At 44.0% G+C, this 18,566-nt stretch overlaps 1 protein-coding gene across 2 annotated transcripts; it reads left to right on the top strand.

Moving 5' to 3' along the window:
* The first annotated feature begins 3,926 nt into the window (after window positions 1-3,926).
* On the top strand, window positions 3,927-18,415 carry LOC106601287 (non-receptor tyrosine-protein kinase TYK2). 2 transcript variants are annotated; one of them, XM_014193387.3, is made up of 24 exons: window positions 3,927-4,025; window positions 5,195-5,403; window positions 8,554-8,677; window positions 9,549-9,681; window positions 9,826-9,989; window positions 10,194-10,578; window positions 10,706-10,891; window positions 11,170-11,327; window positions 11,392-11,509; window positions 11,645-11,828; window positions 11,993-12,111; window positions 12,349-12,519; window positions 12,830-12,917; window positions 13,179-13,306; window positions 13,528-13,663; window positions 14,040-14,191; window positions 14,315-14,465; window positions 14,599-14,690; window positions 14,846-15,038; window positions 15,270-15,388; window positions 16,982-17,154; window positions 17,260-17,377; window positions 17,544-17,654; window positions 17,747-18,415. In XM_014193387.3, exons 2-24 carry the CDS (start codon window positions 5,217-5,219, stop codon window positions 17,885-17,887), a joined length of 3,531 nt encoding a protein of 1,176 aa, XP_014048862.1. In that variant the 5' UTR covers window positions 3,927-4,025; window positions 5,195-5,216; the 3' UTR covers window positions 17,888-18,415. The 2 variants fall into 2 exon arrangements, with proteins under 2 accessions (XP_014048862.1, XP_014048861.1); XM_014193386.3 differs by lacking the exon at window positions 3,927-4,025 and adding an exon at window positions 4,351-4,564.
* The last annotated feature ends 151 nt before the right edge of the window (window positions 18,416-18,566 follow it).

The following is an 18,566-nucleotide window of genomic DNA, read 5'->3' as shown; positions in this document are numbered from 1 at the left end:
CTTGACGCTGTCTTTCAAGCATGGTGGAGGCAATGTGATGGTCTGGGGGTGCTTTGGTGGTGGTAAAGTGGGAGATTTGTACAGGGTAAAAGGAATCTTGAAGAAGGAAGGCTATCACTCCATTTTGCAACGCCATGCCATCCCCTGTGGATGGTGCTTAATTGGAGCCAATTTCTTCAACAGGTCAATGACCATAAGCACAGCTCCAAACTATGCAATAACTATTTAGGGAAGAAGCAGTCAGCTGGTATTCTGTCTATAAGGAGTGGCCAGCACAGTCACCGGATCTCAACCCTGTTGAGCTGTTATGGGTGCCGCTCTAAGAGCCGGCTCGCATATCAGAAGAGCCGAATCTATTTATAAAAATCATGATATGAATAATCAAAAGATTTAAATGAATAGAATGAATTAATTCAAAAAACAAAAAAAGAAATAAAATAATATAGGCCTAAATGCTCAAGCGCACACACATTCGTTCTGACTGTCTGCTCAGACTAACAGCCTCACCTGTTGTTCCTGTCAGACACGCAGTGTCAACCAATGAACCAAAGATGCGTGAGGGAGGCTCGAGCCAACTCACTCACAGTCACCCTGTAACGTCCTGACCAGTAAAGGGGGTTATTTGTTATTGTAGTTTGGTCAGGACGGGGCTGGGGGGTGTTTGTTTTATGTGGTTCGGGGTTTGTTGGGATGTGTGTTTATGTAGAGGGGTGTTTGTTTAGAGTATTCCGGGGGTTTTGGTTATGTTCTATGTATTTTAGTTCTATGCTCTGTCTATGTTGTGTATTTCTTTGTGTTGGCCTGGTATGGCTCTCAATCAGGAACAGCTGTACATCGTTGTTGCTGATTGGGAGTCATACTTAGGTAGCCCTGTTTTCACATGTCCCTTGAGGGAAGTTGTTTTTGCATAGCTGTGTGTGTGTGTGTGTGTGTGTGTGTGTGTGTGTGTGTGTGTGTGTGTGTGTGTGTGTGTGTGTGTGTGTGTGTGTGTGTGTGTGTGTGTGTGTGTGGGTGTGTGTGTGTGTGTGTGTGTGTGTGTGTGTGTGTGTGTGTGTGTGTGTGTGTAGCCTGCAGCCTGCATTACCGTTCGTTCGTTTTCTTGTTTTGTTTCGTCAAGTGTTCAATATAAGTTAAAATGAGCACTCAACCCGCTGCGCCTTGGTCCACTATATACGACGACCGTTACACACACACACACACACACACACACACACACACACACACACACACACACACACACACACACACACACACACTTAGCTGCTGAGGAGGAGAGGAAGTACAGCTGTGAAAACAACAGCTGGAAAATGAGTCGGAAGCACAGTAGCATTTGGATGCATTTTAATAATGTAGACAATGTTAGAGCATAGTGTAGAATTTGCCAAAACAATCTCATATAAAGCCGGTTCTATGCACAACCTACACCGGCATATGCAAACTGTGCACCCAACTGTGAAGCTAGCTGTAGCGAAGCTTCAAGAAACTAGCGGACCTGCTAGTGATAGTGGTGGAGCCAGCACTGTCACACATGGAGATGTTTCCACTCAGTCAAGTAGGCCTACTCCGCGACCCACAGCAACGCAGTCTTCAATGGACCAGTTCATGCCAAAGTCTATGTCTGTAGCAAAACAAGGCCAAATTGATATTGCATTGGCTAAAATGATTGCCACCGATTTCCAGTCATTGTCGATCATGGACAGAGCTTTTAGAAATTCTAGCAATAGTCTAAATCCAATGTACACAATTCCAAGCAAGAAAACCCTTTCAAAATCACTTATTCCACAACTGTACAAGAGCACACAGGCTTCAGTGTGGGAAAGAGTCCAAAAAGCTACTGCAGTTTGCCTTACCACTGACTGCTGGACATCAAGGGTAACCACTTCTTACATGTCGGTTACATGTCACTTCATTGGACTGGTTTGAGTTCAGCGACAGACACACCTCAGAGAACTTGTCAGAGGAACTGTTGAGAATGGCCAGAGAATGGCAAGTAGATGGAAAAGTGGTCTGTTGTGTTAGAAACAATACAGCGAACATAACCAAAGCCATGAAAATGTTTAAAATGGACCCATCATCCATGTCTTTCCCACACAATCAACCTGATTGTAAGAGATGCTCTGAAGATGATGAAGCCCACTGTGGACAAAGTGAAAGCAGCTGTGGAATACTTCCACAGGAGCACAGTAGGTACTGAAAAACTAAAGTCTACACAACGCCAGATGGGGATGCCTGTGCTGAGGCCTAAACAAGACTGCACTGCAAGGTGGAATTCAACATTTTATATGCTGAAGCGGTTTCTTGAGTCAAAGGATGCCATCATCCTTGGTCATTGTCAATGCACCTGTTGATGCTCTGACCCAAGAGGAATGGGAGGTGGTGGAGGAGGTGTGCAGAGTCCTGGAACCCTTTGAGCAGGTCACTGTGGAGAGAGGTACAGTAAGCAGTTATTACTACATCATTATTTGATCCAGTATTATATATGTAGATGACAATGTAATATCAGTAGACAAAACATGAACCTGAACTAATAAGTTACTGTTATCTCTTTTCAGCTATGTGACAGCCTCAAAAATGATACTCCTGTGTAAGGGTCTGCAGCGAATCACAGCCAGCCGACAGAGAGAAGCAAATGTAACCACATGACATGTGACAGAGTTGATGGACACCCTATGTTCATCAATGGACAGAAAGTTCCACAGAATGGAATATAATCACGTGCTATCAGAAACCGCTGCACTTGACCCCAGGTTTAAGAAATTAGCCTTCAGTGATGCCAGAGCGATTGATGAGGCTCTTCAAACAATAACCTCAGCAGCAGGGAGGGACAGCCCCAGCAGTCAGCTGGCTCAGGCACCAGGGCAACAGGAAGAAGAGGGAGCAGATGGAGCAGAAGCACCAGCAGTAGCGCCACAAACGTCTGCTGGATGCTGTTTGATGAGAGATCAACTGGGGATGCAGCATGAAGGAATCCCTCAGCAGATGCCATAATGGAGGTCCGATCCTATTTGGAGGAGCCTCTCCTCCGAAGTTCTGCAGATCCTCTGAGCTGGTGGAAGTACAAGGCCTTTGTCTTCCCACAGCTTACTAAAGTCATGACAGGGAGACTGCATAGTGGCCACATCCGTTCCCACTGAGAGGGTCTTCTCGAAAACGGGACAAATAATTACTGAGAGAAGAAACCGCATCAGCCCCTCGAAAGTGAGGCAGCTTGCATTTCTGAATGCAAATCTCTCATAAAAGCTAAATATGGTCAGCATTGCTGTGTGCTGCTGGTTATAACACGGCAATAAAGAAGCGAGAGAAAAGAGGGACCAGTTGAATGTTTTAAGTGGGATGCTGCAGTTTTGCACATTATTTATTTTTCTTTGATATGGTGCAATATTCTATTATTATGTTGTTCAGATTGCATTCGTTTTGAATTGTTACATTTATATACACTTCGTTTATATACATTAAAAAGTTATACTTTAAATGCACATGTGTAATAGCATCCTTCTTTTTTACATTTATTTCAATTTGTGGGATGCTGCAGTTTTGCAAATTGTTATTTATTTTTCTTTGATATGGTGCAATGTTATATTATGCTGTTCAGATTGTATTCGTTTTGAATGGTTAGATTTATATGCACTTTTATTCTACATTAAAAATGTATACTTTAAATGCAAACGTTTAATAGCATTCTTTTTCATTACAAACCATGCATTTTTAAATACATTGTGGTTAAGGTAGAGTATGAATTCATTTAATAATTTAATTCGAATTGTTTTAACACCAATCATAGTCAAACTATCGCAAACTGTTTGACTTGAAAAAATTAAAAACATGTTTTTTTTTAAAGAGCCGTTTGGGAGCCAAAAGAGCCGGCTCTTTTTGGTGAGCTGAGCCGAACGAGCCGGCTCACTGAAAAGAGCCGGAAATGCCCGTCGCTACCACCAAACCAATCCAATTTGTGAGAGGTGCTTCAGGAAGTATGGGGTGAAATCTCTTCAGATTATCTCAACAAATTGACAACTAGAATGCCAAAGGTATGCAAGGCTGTAATTGCGGCAAATGGAGGATTCTTTGATGAAAGCAAAATTTGAAGGACACAATTATTATTTCAATTAACAATCATTATTTATAACTTTGTCAACCTCTTGACTATATTTCCTATTCATTTTGCAACTCATTTCATGTATGTTTTCTTGGAAAACAAGGACATTTCTAAGTGACCTCAAACTTTTGAATGGTAGTGTATTTCTTGAATTGCAATGTTAGTTAAGGGCTTGTAAGTAAGCATTTGACGAAAAAGTCTACAACTGTTGTATTCGGCGAATGTGATAAATACGATTTGATCTATCCCACAAGCCTACTGTAGTACAGCTGGTTCAAGGGGAGTGGCCAGAAGTGGCTTTCGGTGTTTTCATTTTGTAGCTGACTTCTCTATCTATGCGCTTCACGGGCATGCGTAGGAGTAGGGCGTAGGAGTAGGGGAAACACGCTTTAGGAAATCATACGAAGAGTGGACTTCGGTTTTACCTGCATTGGGTTTTCTAACTAGACGTTTTAGGGACGCAACTAAATGGTAAGAAATCTGTAGTTTGACAAAATGTGCAGTACAATTTACAAACACCCAGGTTTATTCCAGCATTGGCGGATAAAGCATACTGTATCATCAGTATTATAGGAAGTGGGCTTTATGCCTCTGGTTTACAATTGTTTACAGTACACAGTAGGCTATATGCCACCATATCCGTGAGCAATCAGTTCGATGACGAAGTGATTAATGTATTGGTGAGAATCGATTTTTAAAATGTGGAAACATTAGATAAATTATATCTTGATTTTCATGTCATGTTATCGTTAAATTTGCGTCATTACTGATGTTCATGTGCAATACCCGGAAGGCCTTACCAGAAAATATTGGATCATATCGCGAGTTTTCAGAACATGGTAATAATGCCGATCAATTACATGGTAACAAATCTATTTGATCCAGATGTGCTTACTTGCTACAATAAGGCTTACATTGCATTTGAGTATAATTTTTGTTGTTGATAATAACAAAACCCATGTATAAAACCCATGTCCTTAATTGTTATCTAATTTCCTTTTCAATTAGTGATTCTGCATCCTAAGACACTATTGAATTACTGCTTGTGGTAAGTGCTGGATTACAGTGAAATACTTTTCTCTTACTTCCTACCTGGGACAGGTGTTGTGACCCAGCCTGGTCCATGATGTCTCGAAGTGGCCGCTTCAAGAGTACCAGGACAGGGTCATCCACAGGCCAGTGTGAACCTCCTCAGGGACCAGGCGTCCATGTCTATCTGTTTTGGACCAAGGGAGGGGAGCGCTATCTGACCCACACAGAGGGTAAAGTGACAGCTGAGGAGCTTTCCATCTCTGCAGCACAGACTGTGGGTAAGAACAAGTGCCATTTTTTTTTCTTCATGAAACAGGAACAATATTTTGTGTGAGTATTGAGAAAGAATTTAGGACTCTCCGGTTAGCTGTGTGGTGTTCTGTTACCTCATGTTTGAGGACATTGGCAGCCTGCTACGTAAGGGTGTGTTTGGGTTGATGACCACAGGAATCTGGGTTTTACAGGGCATTCAGGAAAGTATTCAGACCCCTTCACAATTTCCACATTTTGTTATGTTACAGCCTTATTCTAAAATGTATTAACCTGTTGAGGACAGACGTTCCGCTAGCCGCCTGTGGAACCCCTAGCCAACAGCCAATGGCATCGCACGGCGCGAAATACAAAACCAACTAAAATACCACAATTCAATTTTCTCAAACAATCAACTATTTTACACCATTTTAAAGATAAGACTCGTTAATCTAACCACGTTGTCCGATTTCAAAAAGGCTTTACAGCGAAAGCAAAACATTAGATTATGTTAGGAGAGTACATAGACACAAATAATCACACAGCCATTTTCCAAGCAAGGACATGTGTCAATAAAACCCAAAACACAGCTAAATGCAGCACTAACCTTTGGTGATCTTCATCAGATGACACTCCTAGGACATTATGTTATACAATACATGCATGTTTTGTTCAATCAAGTTCATATTTATATCAAAAAACAGCTTTTTACATTAGCATGTGATGTTCAGAACTAGCATATCCACCGAAAACTTCCGGTGAATTTACTAAATTACTCATGATAAACGTTGACAAAATACATAACAATTATTTTAAGAATTATAGATACAGAACTCCTCTATGCAATCGCTATGTCCGATTTTAAAATAGCTTTTCGGCGAAAGCACATTTGGCAATATTCTGAGTACATAGCTCGGCCATCACAGGCTAGCTATTTTGACATCCGCCAACTTCGGGGTCACCTAAACTCAGAATTACCATTAGAAAAATTGGATTACCTTTGCTGTTCTTCGTCAGAATGCACTCCCAGGACTTCTACTTCAACAACAAATGTTGTTTTGGTTCCAAATAATCCATAGTTATATCCAAATACCTCCGTTTTGTTCGTGCGTTCAGGTCACTATCCGAAGGGTAACGTGCGAGCGCATTTCGTGACAAAAAAAATCAAAATATTCCATTACCGTACTTAGAAGCATGTCAAACGCTGTTTAAAATCAATTTTTATGCTATTTTTCTCGTAAAATAGCGATAATATTCCAACCGGGCAACGTTGTATTCATTCAAAGAGAGAAAGAAAAACATGGCGAGTTCTCGTGACCGCAGCTCCAGTCTCACTGTCCCCAGGCTGACCACTTACAAACTCTGCTCTTATACTTTGCCCAGAGACAGCAGACACCCCATTCCACTTTCTGGCGGCTTTAGAGAGCCAATGGAAGCCTTAGAAAGTGTCATGTTACAGCACAGATGCTGTAATTTCGATAGAGATGCCACAGAAGGAGAACAAATTGTCAGACAGGGCACTTCCTGCATGGAATCTTCTCAGGTTTTGGCCTGCCATATGAGTTCTGTTATACTCAGACACCATTCAAACAGTTTTAGAAACTTTAGAGTTTTTTTCTATCCAAATCTACTAATTATATGCATATTCTAGTTTCTGGGCAGCAGTAGTAACCAGATTAAATTGGGTACGTTTTTTTTATCCGGCCATGAAAATACTGCCCCTTATCCCAAAGAAGTTAAATAGTTTATTTTCCTCATCAATCTACACACATTACCCCATAATGGTTAAGCAAAAACTGGTTTTTAGAAATGCTTGCAAATGTATTAAAAATTGAAATATTTACATAAGTATTCAGACCCTTTACTCAGTACTTTGTTGAAGTACCTTTGGCAGTGATTACAGCCTTGGGTCTTCTTGGGTATGACGCTACATGCTTGACACACCAGTATCTGGAGAGTTTCTCCCATTCTTCTCTGCAGATCCTCTCAAGCTCTGTCAGGTTGGATGGGGAGCGTCGCTGAACAGCTATTTTTTGGTCTCTCCAGAGATGTTCGATCGGGACATTCAGAGACTTGTCCCGAAGCCACTCCTGCGTTGTCTTGGCTGTGTGCTTCGAGTCGTTGCCCTGTTGGAAGGTGAACCTTCGCCCCAGTCTGAGGTCCTGAGTGCTCTGGAGCAGGTTTTCATCAACGATATACTTTGCTCTGTTCATCTTTCCCTCGATCCTGACTAGTCTCCCAGTCCCTGCCGCTGAAAAGAGTTCAATCTTGGTTTCATCTGACCAGAGAATCTTGTTTCTCATGATCTGAGAGTCATTTAGATGCCTTTTGGCAAACTCCAAGTGGGTTGTCATGTGCCTTTTACTTAGTGGCTTCCATCTGGCCACTCTACCAGCAAGGCCTAATTGGTGGAGTGCTGCAGAGATGGTTGACCTTCTAGAAGGTTCTCCTATCTCCACAGAGGAACTCTGGAGCTCTGTCAAAGTGACCATAGGGTTCTTGGTGACCTCCCTGACCAAGGCCCTACTTCCCCGATTGCTCAGTTTGGCTGGGCGGCCAGCTCTAGGAAGAGTCTTGGTGTTTCCAAACTTCTTCAATTTAAGAATGATGGAGGCCACTGTTCTTTGGGACCTTCAATGCTGCAGAAATGTTTTGGTACCCTTTCCCAGATCTGTGCCCCGACACAAGCCTGTCTATGTACAATTCCTTCGACCTCACGGCTTGGTTTTTGCTCTGACGTTCATTGTCAACTGTGGGACCTTATATAGACAGGTGTGTGCCTTTCCAAATCATGTCCAATCAGTTGAATTTACCACAGGTGGACTCCAATCAAGTTGTATAAAACTTCTCAAAGATGATCAATTTCGAGTCTCATAGCAAAGGATCTGAATACTTATGTAAATAAGGTATTAGAGTTATTTATTTTTTATTTTTTTTACATTTGTTTTACATTACATTTGCAAAAATGTCTAAAAACCTATTTTCACTTTGTCCTTATGGGGTTTTGTGTGTAGATTGATGAGGACATTTTTGTATTTAAATTTGATCCACTTTAGAATAAGGCTGCACCGTAACAAAATGTGGAAAAAGTGAAGGGGTCTGAATACTTTCTGAATGTACTGTATGTCATTGAAAGGGTGAATCCAAGGTGTGCGTAACCTATATATCTGTCCCCCTAGGTATAACTCCACTGTGCCATGTCCTGTTTTCCCTGTATGACCCTGAATCCCACTGTTGGTATAGTCCCAACCATTTCTTCAACTCAGAAGAGCAGACAAGACTGACACTCCATTATCGCATGAGGTTAGTTAGTGTGTGTGTGTGTGTTTACAAAAAGGCCATCTGTCCCCTCCTCTCTACCAACATTTCCCTCACACTCCCTTCAGTTTCCCTTGAGTCCCGTTAGTTTGGCTGTTCAGCCGACCTTAGTTATCCCGGACATCCTGTGGAGGATCAGAACCCAGAGAAGTATCAGCGTTGTTCTGAACGGACATCCTGTGGAGGGTCAGAACCCAGAGAAGCATCAGCGTTGTTCTGAACGGACATCCTGTGGAGGGTCAGAACCCAGAGAAGTATCAGCGTTGTTCTGAACGGACATCCTGTGGAGGGTCAGAACCCAGAGAAGCATCAGCGTTGTTCTGAACGGACATCCTGTGGAGGGTCAGAACCCAGAGAAGTATCAGCGTTGTTCTGAACGGACATCCTGTGGAGGGTCAGAACCCAGAGGAGCATCAGCGTTGTTCTGAACGGACATCCTGTGGAGGGTCAGAACCCAGAGAAGTATCAGCGTTGTTCTGAGCGGACATCCTGTGGAGGGTCAGAACCCAGAGAAGCATCAGCGTTGTTCTGAGCGGACATCCTGTGGAGGGTCAGAACCCAAATCCCAGTCAGCATAATTGTGCTAGCGGGAGAGGGCATCTACAGCCGACCGCTCAGACGGGCTAGGGCATCCCAGCCAACTGTTTTTATTGTGTGTGTGTGTGTGTGTGTGTGTGTGTGTGTGTGTGTGTGTGTGTGTGTGTGTGTGTGTGTGTGTGTGTGTGTGTGTGTGTGTGTGTGTGTGTGTGTGTGTGTGTGTGAGAGAGTTAGAATTGGTCTGTATGGGGAGACGATGCACTGTATGCTTTTACGTACAGGCATATTTATATAGGGAATTTTATCTTTCTGTTCCCAGGTTTTACTTTCGGAACTGGCATGGGTTGAGTGAGAAGGAGCCGTCAGTGGTGCGATATGCCCCACGGTCAGGGACGGAGCACGGGGGCTCACCTCTACTAGAAATGACCTCCCTGGAATACCTCTTCTGCCAGGTGAGTTTCAGAATGAGGCGTGTTTTATCCAAAATGTGTTTGTATTCATATATTCCTGTGGAAGTGTGCATAAACATAATAGTCCTGTGTCACACGGACATTTTCATATTGTGAAATAAGTCATTTCCCTTTTGTTTCGCTTAGGCAAAGTTTGATTTTGTGAATGATGTCACGCCGATGGAGGATGCTCAAGGAAAGGAAGAGTTGAGTCGCTTTAAGAATGAGAGTCTGGGGATGGCAGTGCTGCACCTCTCTCACCAGGCCCTGCGCTCAGGCTGCACGCTACAGGAAGTGGCAAAGTCTGTCAGGTAAGCCATGAGTCAGAGGGGATGGGTGCATTGATTCAGGAAGGGCTTTGACAAGGTTTCAGACATTGCTATAGTCTGAGGCTGTGTTGAAAATGGCACCTTATTCACTATCAAAACTAGTGCACTATATTGGGAAACTAGTGCCATTACAAACGCAGCCTTAATGTTTTGATTTACTTCCATATTCCCCTTGCCATACTGTAGCTTCCTGCGCTGCATTCCGAGATCCTTCGCCAAACACATAGCGAGGGACAACTTCCTGACCAAGATCCGTATCCGGCGTGTGTTTGCTGACTTTGTGAGGACCTTCCAGGAGCACACTGTGGACGTAGGACGCCTGGGCTCCCAGGAGGTCATGTATAAATACCTGTCTACTCTGGAGCACCTAGCCCCCCGCTTCGGTACAGAGACCTTCCTCGCGGCCCACCTGGAGCTGAGGACGGACGGGGGCGACGGGAGCGGCTCCTACCTCAACACCAGCCGCGCCCATGGGGCCTCTGACCCTGAGAACGTTGGCCCTCAGGTCATGCATGAGGTCATGGTGTCTGGTACCAAGGGGATTCAGTGGAGGAAGATGACAGTGCAGAAGGTATGTCTGTCCCATTGGATGTTTATCAGGCTCTTTGACTGCTAGTTAGAACTGTGAGTTGCCTTTGTGTGTTTCTCGTAGTATGCCTTCTGTGGGATGCTCTGTAAGTTGTGTCTATCCATTCTAGCCTCAGGCCAACAGTTACTTTGGGAACGATTACTTAGGGAATCGTAAAAGTGTGAAGCAATCGCCCCTCCAGCAAGAACCCACATCATCTGACACATGGACATCTTTCTGCGACTTCCCTGAAATCTCCCACATCACCATCACTGGAGCCAACGTCAGCATCATTAAACAGGACAACTTCTCTATGGTTCGAGCACCTGCCTCTCACCTGCTTTCTGTTGGACCCCAAACTTATCTTGACATACACACACGTAGCTCTGTGTTTTGTGCAAATCCCCCATTGAAAACAGTGCATGATTTATGCGAAAACCTAAGTCAAGTGTGCGGATCTCAAGTTAGGTTTGTGTGTGTGTGAAGTTGCATCTTACTATATGATGTATGGAAGCGGAGTATCTGACCGCAAAATGTGTGTAGGTGGTGTTTTCTGAGGATGATATGTTTATATGTGTGTGTGTGTGTGTGTAGGAGGTTCAAATGAATTCCAGCCTTGAGGCTCTGTCTTTCGTCTCCCTGCTGGATGGGTACTTCCGGCTTACTGCAGACGCACACCACTACCTGTGTCACGAGGTGGCTCCACCCAGAGTAGTGCTCAGTGCCACCAATGGCCTCCATGGACCAATGAAGTGAGTAACACACACACACACACACTTCTCTGGCTCCCACTACAATTCTGACTGTCTTTTTCAGTGATGACTTTGTGCTGCAGAGACTGAGGAAGGAAGCAGTTGAAGAGGGAGCCTTTCTTGTGCGCTGGAGCGTCCTCGACTACCACCGCATCATATTAGCTGTTCTAAACAAGAGTCAGGTAAAAGTGCCTCCACACCAAGCTCTGAAGGACGAGGAACATGGAAAATGTTGTCAAAAAATATAAAAAGCAATACAATGTCATTAGAAGTTGTATATTTGGATGCATGTGTGTGTCTTTGCTGGCTTCCTATAGAATGGACAAGCTGCAATCCACAAGCAGTTCAGGATCCTGCATAGTGGTTCAGTGTTTGCTCTGGAAGGCTGGGACCGGGAGTTCTCCAGTGTCAAGGAGCTCACCGACAGCCTCAAGGCATTTGTGCTCAAGTCTGGCACGGACAATTTCACTGTGAAGAAATGCTGCCTACCCCGACCTGCAGGTTAGTTTGTGTGTGATGTGTTTTTTTTATAGATGTGCATTGGTGTTGTTCTGCCCCTAACATACAACAGCTCAACATATGTACAGAGATGTTATTCTGTAAGGAAGTGTTGTTGTGTGTCCATGTTTTCCTATACTGTATTTAAATGAGCGTTTGTGCTGCAGAACTGTCCAACCTCTTGGTGATGAGGCAGGGTGTGGACCAGTGTGTTCAGCCTGACTCTGTGGCCCTCTGTCTGACTCAGCTGAAGTTCCATCAGATCAAAGACAAGGAGATCACACAGGTGAGAGAGAGAGGGGATTATTCTCTTCTATACATCTCTCTGTCAGCGCCCTCCTTTGTGTATGTTTCACCCGGGTTATATTCAGTAGGGCACACCACAGCGAAACACTTTGCAACAGTACCTCCCAGTTTCACTAAATTCCAATACATTTTTCCATATTGAACACTGATGCTCTTCTCTATCCTTGTCCGGTTTGTACCCAGTACTTCTAAAATGGCTGTTTGTCCCTGTGCTCAGGAGCAGCATCTGGGCCGTGGGACCAGGACCAACATCTACTCGGGCCGTCTGTTGGTGTGGGGCGGAGCAGAGGAGGATGAGGAGGACAAGTGGAACAACAATCTTACTGATCGCAAAGAGATCCGGGTGGTTCTTAAGATCTTGGACCAAAGCCACAAGGACATAGCATTAGTGAGTTACCATTAATCTATCATTATCCTCTTACAAGAATTGATTGCGTGATGAGTAACCTTACCTGAGACCTGAAGACTTTAGCTCTGTGTGATAATGCCTGGACTTTAGCTCTGTGTGATAATGCCTGGACTTTAGCTCTGTGCGATAACACCATCCCAGGTTCCAACCCAGTTTGCCGCAATCACACAACGGTTTCTTAAGTACCTTGTTGGTTCTAAACTACCGTTTTCACCAATTCAACTCTGTTGAATGTGAACCTTTGTTTACAATGTCATGATAATCCTTCCTCTTTCCTGTCCTCTCGTAGGCGTTCTTTGAAACAGCCAGTCTGATGAGCCAAGTATCTCACAGTCACCTGGTCTTTGTACACGGAGTGTCTGTCAAAGGATCTGAGAGTAAGTCACCATGGCACTACTCAACCTCACACTTCCTCATTCAGCTGTGCGACTTCCTTCTTCAGCACGGACACTTCCCTCTCAGAAGGTTAATTGTATTGGTTGTTTGAATTACTAGGCAACAGGACTGGTGTATCACAAGCCTGACTCTCAGCCAAACCATAGCCCTTCAATTAGAATCAATACATTGAAGTCTCGCTCATCTCTAAAAGTAGGTGGTGTGATCCTTGATAATAATCCTTGTCTTTGACCTGTCTGCAGACATCATGGTGGAGGAGTTTGTGGAGTTTGGGCCTCTGGATGTGTTCCTGCGAAGGGAAAGGGCGCTGGTCACTCCTCAGTGGAAATTTACTGTAGCCAAACAGCTGGCCAGTGCCCTGAGCTACCTTGTAAGTCAGCCTGATACTCTCACATCACAACAAACTAAGATTACTCCTCACTCATTGTTAGAAACAATGATCTTTTAGGATGTTGATCTTCTGTGATTGCCCCTCCGTTTCAAACTATAAACCCTTGTGTCCATAGTTAATGAATTGCCAACCCTCATCTCCCACTATTGAGTGTCCTGAATGTACTTTATGTTGTTACCTCTACCACCTGGTTATTGCAGGAGACTAAACAACTGGTACATGGTAACGTCTGTGGCAAAAACATTCTGGTGGCTCGCCGTGGTCTGGAGGAGGGCACCTTTCCCTTCGTCAAGCTGAGTGATCCAGGCATCGCCCTCAACGTGCTGTCCAGAGAAGGTTAGTTCCTACTTGACCAATAAAACAGTTATTTCCTACCAGACCACTTCCATGTTGGGCAACACTCACTACATGAGAAATAGAATCTCTCCACAGTGAGTTATTTTGTCAACCCTCAATTTCCGTCTCTGGTGATTTTGTTTGGTCTTCATTCTTTTAGATCAGATTGAGTCACAGGAAGCCCTGTGCAAACCACTTCCTGGTTGCTGTGAGGCCCACTTCCTGGTTGTCTTGTACTTGTCATTATATTGACACTTAGCAGGAAGGCTTTAGAGGTTATTTAGTTTGTGCTGTGAGACCATGTGATTCATGAACCTACTGAATGTAGTGGTGTTGTATAGCATGGTCTGACTTAGACTGTCTGTATGCCCTACAGAGCGTGTCGAGCGAATCCCATGGATCGCCCCGGAGTGTGTGCCAAGCAGTGCCCCATTCGGCAGAGCTGCCGACCAGTGGAGCTTTGGAGCCACATTGCTGGAGATCTGCAACAATGGAGATTTGCCCATGAGTGGCAGCACGCTCACTGAGGTACCTACAGCCCTATTGTCACTGCCCTTCAATTCTCCTCCCTCTAATCATAACTCATTTATCTGCCATCCTCTTACCATGCCTGTGATTCATGCTGAACCCTGACCTCTCTCCTGCCAACAGAAAGAGCGTTTCTATGAGACGCGGAGTCGCCTCACCGAGCCCTCGTCGCAGGAACTGGCCAGCTTCATTAGCATGTGTTTGACCTACGAACCCCGGGAGAGGCCGTCCTTCCGCACTGTGCTTCGAGAGCTCACTGAACTACAGCTCAAGAGTATGTGCCCTCCTTTTATTCTTTGGATCACAGCAGTCTGTTTCTCTCCGTTTCCTCTTCTAGCATTTAGATTGACCACATTTTCGGGATTGATTAGTGTTGCTTTAATGTTGCTCTCCTGGTTTCTGATCAGATCCTGACATATCCCCCCTGGAGTCTCTCCCGGACGCTGACCCCAACGTTTTCCTCAAACGCTACTTGAAAAAGATCCGGGACTTAGGAGAGGTGAGTTAATTTCCCTGCAGGACAACATGACTCTTATAAACCCCTCTGTGCTCTTCATCTTCTTTCGTACTTTGTGATCTACTAGCGTTATGTAAAACATTATTCCTTGGCCTCCCTCTGAGAGAATGCTTTCTGCTCTCTCTCTCTGTCTCCAGGGTCACTTTGGGAAGGTGATGCTCTATGTGTATGACCCTGCCAACGACGGGACAGGGGACTATGTGGCAGTGAAGGCCCTGAAGCATGAGGGAGGCAGCCATCTCCATGAAGGCTGGATGAAGGAGATTGAGATCCTCAAGTCTCTTTACCACAGCAACATAGTCAAGTACAAGGGCTGCTGCTCTGAGCTGGGTGAGTGGCATGTGATCCAGTCAAGCTCAACTGTCTGTCATCCACCTGCTTTATATGACTAGCTGTCTCATTTTCATACAATGCTTGTGTATTACGTTTCTTGCTTGTCTCCTTCCTACATATGACATACTTGTGTGGGGGGTTTCCAGCATCTGTTCACATATACATGTGTAGGGTAGCGTCTGTATGTATGAGTGACTGCTGTAAATGCCTGTTTCGTTGTCTCCACAGGAGGGCAGACGGTGCAGCTGATTATGGAGTTCCTACCGCTGGGCAGCCTCAGAGAGTACCTAGTCAAACACCGCCTGGGCGTGGCTCACAGCCTCCTCTTTGCACAGCAGATCTGCCAGGTGAGACAAGAGCACTGCACGGGGGGCTGGTAATATAAAGAAACAGTTGAAGTCGGAATACATAGCCAAATGCATTTAAACTCAGTTTCTCACAATTCCTGACATTTAATCCTTGTAAAAATTCCCTGTCTTATGTCAGTTAGGATCACCAATTTATTTTAAGAATGTGAAATGTCAGAATAATAGTAGCGAGAATGATTTATTTCAGCTTTTATTTCTTTCATCACATTCCCAGTGGGTCGGAAGTTTACATACACTCAATTAGTATTTGGTAGCATTGCCTTTTATTTGTTTAACTTGGGTCAAACGTTTCGGGTAGCCTTCCACAAGCTTCCCACAATAAGTTGGGTGGATTTTGGCCCATTCCTCCTGACAGAGCTGGTGTAACTGAGTCAGGTTTGTAGGCACCCTTGCTCACACATGCTTTTTCAGTTCTGCCCACACATTTTCATTAGGATTGAGGTCAGGGCTTTGTGATGGCCACTCCAATACCTTGTCTTTGTTGTCCTTAAGCCATTTTGCCACAACTTTGGAAGTATGCTAGGGGTCATTGTCCATTTGGAAGACCCAAGCTTTAACTTCCTGACTGATGTCTTGAGATGTTTCTTTTTTATGGCGGTTTTGGAGCAGTGGCTTCTTCCTTGCTGAGCGGCCTTTCAGGTTATGTCGATATAGGACTCGTTTTACTGTGGATATAGATACTTTTGTACCTGTTTCCTCCTGTATCTTCACAAGGTCCTTTGCTGTTGTTCTGGGATTGATTTTCACTTTTCGCACCAAAGTACTTTCATCTCTAGGAGACAGAACTTGTCTCCTTCCTGAGTGGTATGACGGCTGCATGGTCCCATGGTGTTTATACTTGCGTACTATTGTTTGTACAGATGAAGGTGGTACCTTCTGGCGTTTGGAAATTGCTCCCAAGGATGAACCAGACTTGTTGAGGTCTACAATGTTTTTTCTGAGGTCTTGGCTGATTTCTTTTGATTTTCTCATGATATCAAGCAAAGAGGCACTGAGTTTGAAGGTAGGCCTTGAAATACATCCACAGGTACACCTCCAATTGACACAAATGATGTCAATTAGCCTATCAGAAGCTTCTAAAGCCATTACATAATTTTCTGGAATTTTCCATGCTGTTTAAAGGCACAGTCAACTTAATGTATGTAAACTTCTGACCCACTGGAATTGTGATACAGTGAATTATAAGTGAAATAATCTGTCCGTAAACAATTGTTGGAAAAATTACTTGTCATGCACAAAGTAGATGTCCTAACCGACTTGCCAAAACTATAGTTTGTTAACAAGACATTTGTGGAGTGGTTGAAAAAACGAGTTTTAATGACTCCAACCTAAGTGTATGTAAACTTCCGACTTCAACTGTATATGTAATCTAGATTCCTTCTAGGGTTCTGTTTTGTCCTGTAGCTGGTACACTGTTAGGGTTCAAGTTGAAGATTTGCTATCCAATATTGGAATATTGTTTTATACAACAATAGATTAAAGTACTCTATTTTCTTCTCTAACCACTATTCTCTTTCACCTTGGTCTCCCTCATCTCTGCTCCTGCTCCTTCTGCTTTTTTTCCTTTTTAAGGGGATGGATTACCTGCACTCGAAGCGATACATCCACCGGGACTTGGCTGCCCGGAACGTACTGGTGGAGAATGAGCATCTGGTGAAGATCGGGGACTTTGGCCTTACCAAATACATCCCAGAGGGAGATGTTTACTACCGTGTGCGAGAGGATGGAGACAGTCCTGTGTACTGGTGAGTCCTGGAGCCATTGAGCAATTACTTCCCTGCTGGGCTCTGGGCTGCTAATTTAGAGTTCAGATGTGTGCATTAAAAAGGTGTCTTTGACTTATTTAACAGGTATGCGATTGAGTGTCTGAAGGAGAGCAAGTTTTCCTTCTCTTCAGACATATGGTCCTTTGGCGTGACGCTCTATGAGGTCCTGACCCACGGTGACCATCGTCAGAGCCCTCCAGTGGTACGAAACGACACCCTCCGTCTCTCTCAAACTAGCTCAGTCTAAATCTGCATGATCCATTTAATCAAGGCCACCAACCCTTTACATAATACTGATGCAGTCAGTGTGTGGATTGCTGAGTGTATTAATTGTGACGTGTGCGTTTTGTATGTGTTTTTTTTTATAGAAGTTCACTCAGATGATGGGTAACGTGCACGGTCAGATGACAGTGATGGTGCTGGTCAAGCTGCTGGAGAAACACAATAGGTTGCCCTGCCCCCGAGACTGTCCTAGCGAGGTAAAGCCTACAGCTAAACACTCTCACACAGTCTTCATTATTTCTGTAAGCCAGATGCACCTAGGGAAACAAACCTGTCTTGTTTTCAACAGGTCCACATGTTGATGCAGCATTGTTGGGACTTTGACCCCGCGAGAAGGCCATCTTTCAAATCCCTCATTGAGTCCATCGGAGCGATTCGCAAGACATACGAACGGCAACCCAATATGCGGTTGGCCCAAATTAGCCAATGAGATCCTTACTTTTTCACAGGCCAGCTGGCCTTACTCCTGTATACCTCAGCACTTTGCTACATAAATCAACTCTAGAGTCTACACCGCACCCTGCACCACAGTGCCCTCTGTCTGTCTGAAGGAGTAGACTGCTCTTTGTGTTAATAAATAGGAACTCAGGTTTTTAGTAATTCTCATCTATTCATTCATATAGATTAGCCCTTAGTGATGGTACTTGTTTTATTTTGATGCAACAGATATCATTTTTTTAGGTGTGAAATTCCCTGAATGGCAGCTATAGTGCTGTCTCGGGAGGAGAACCGGGTCCATGTTCCATGACTGATCCAATTAGGTTCTACATTTTAGCCGGAGTTGGAGGATCCCATTCATATGAAATATTTACTATCCAGAAGAGAGGAGCTGTCGTTCCACATGATTTGTCACTCATAATGATTAATATAACACTTCAATTAAGGCATGTATATTACCAACTGTTTCTCTTTATTTCTGTATTGATGTAAATATTAAACATTTACTGTTTTTATTGTATCATGTTTTTCCTTATGTTTGTATGTATTAAATGTTTGAGTGGGCGAATGTTGAAAATTAAGCATTTGTATCCCTTGACTGTGTTTAATAAATTTGACCTAAGTCCAAAAAATGCAGGTTGTGAATTGTTAGTTCATCATTTGTAACACTT

The sequence above is a fragment of the Salmo salar genome, chromosome 03 (assembly GCF_965601325.2).
Source record: "Salmo salar chromosome 03, fSalSal1, whole genome shotgun sequence".
NCBI lineage: Eukaryota > Metazoa > Chordata > Actinopteri > Salmoniformes > Salmonidae > Salmo > Salmo salar.
The sequence above is the reverse complement of the archived record's forward strand: the minus strand, read 5'-3'. Positions and strand labels throughout refer to the sequence as shown.

What these genes read in the sequence shown, in the direction of transcription:
- LOC106601287 (XM_014193387.3), top strand. Translation starts at nt 5,217, where the DNA reads ATGATGTCTCGAAGTGGCCGCTTCAAGAGTACCAGGACAGGGTCATCC. An exon ending in GGCCTCCATGGACCAATGAA is followed by an intron (nt 11,328 to 11,391) that starts GTGAGTAACACA and finishes TGTCTTTTTCAG; the next exon opens with TGATGACTTTGTGCTGCAGA. An exon ending in ATCGTCAGAGCCCTCCAGTG is followed by an intron (nt 17,378 to 17,543) that starts GTACGAAACGAC and finishes TTTTTTTTATAG; the next exon opens with AAGTTCACTCAGATGATGGG.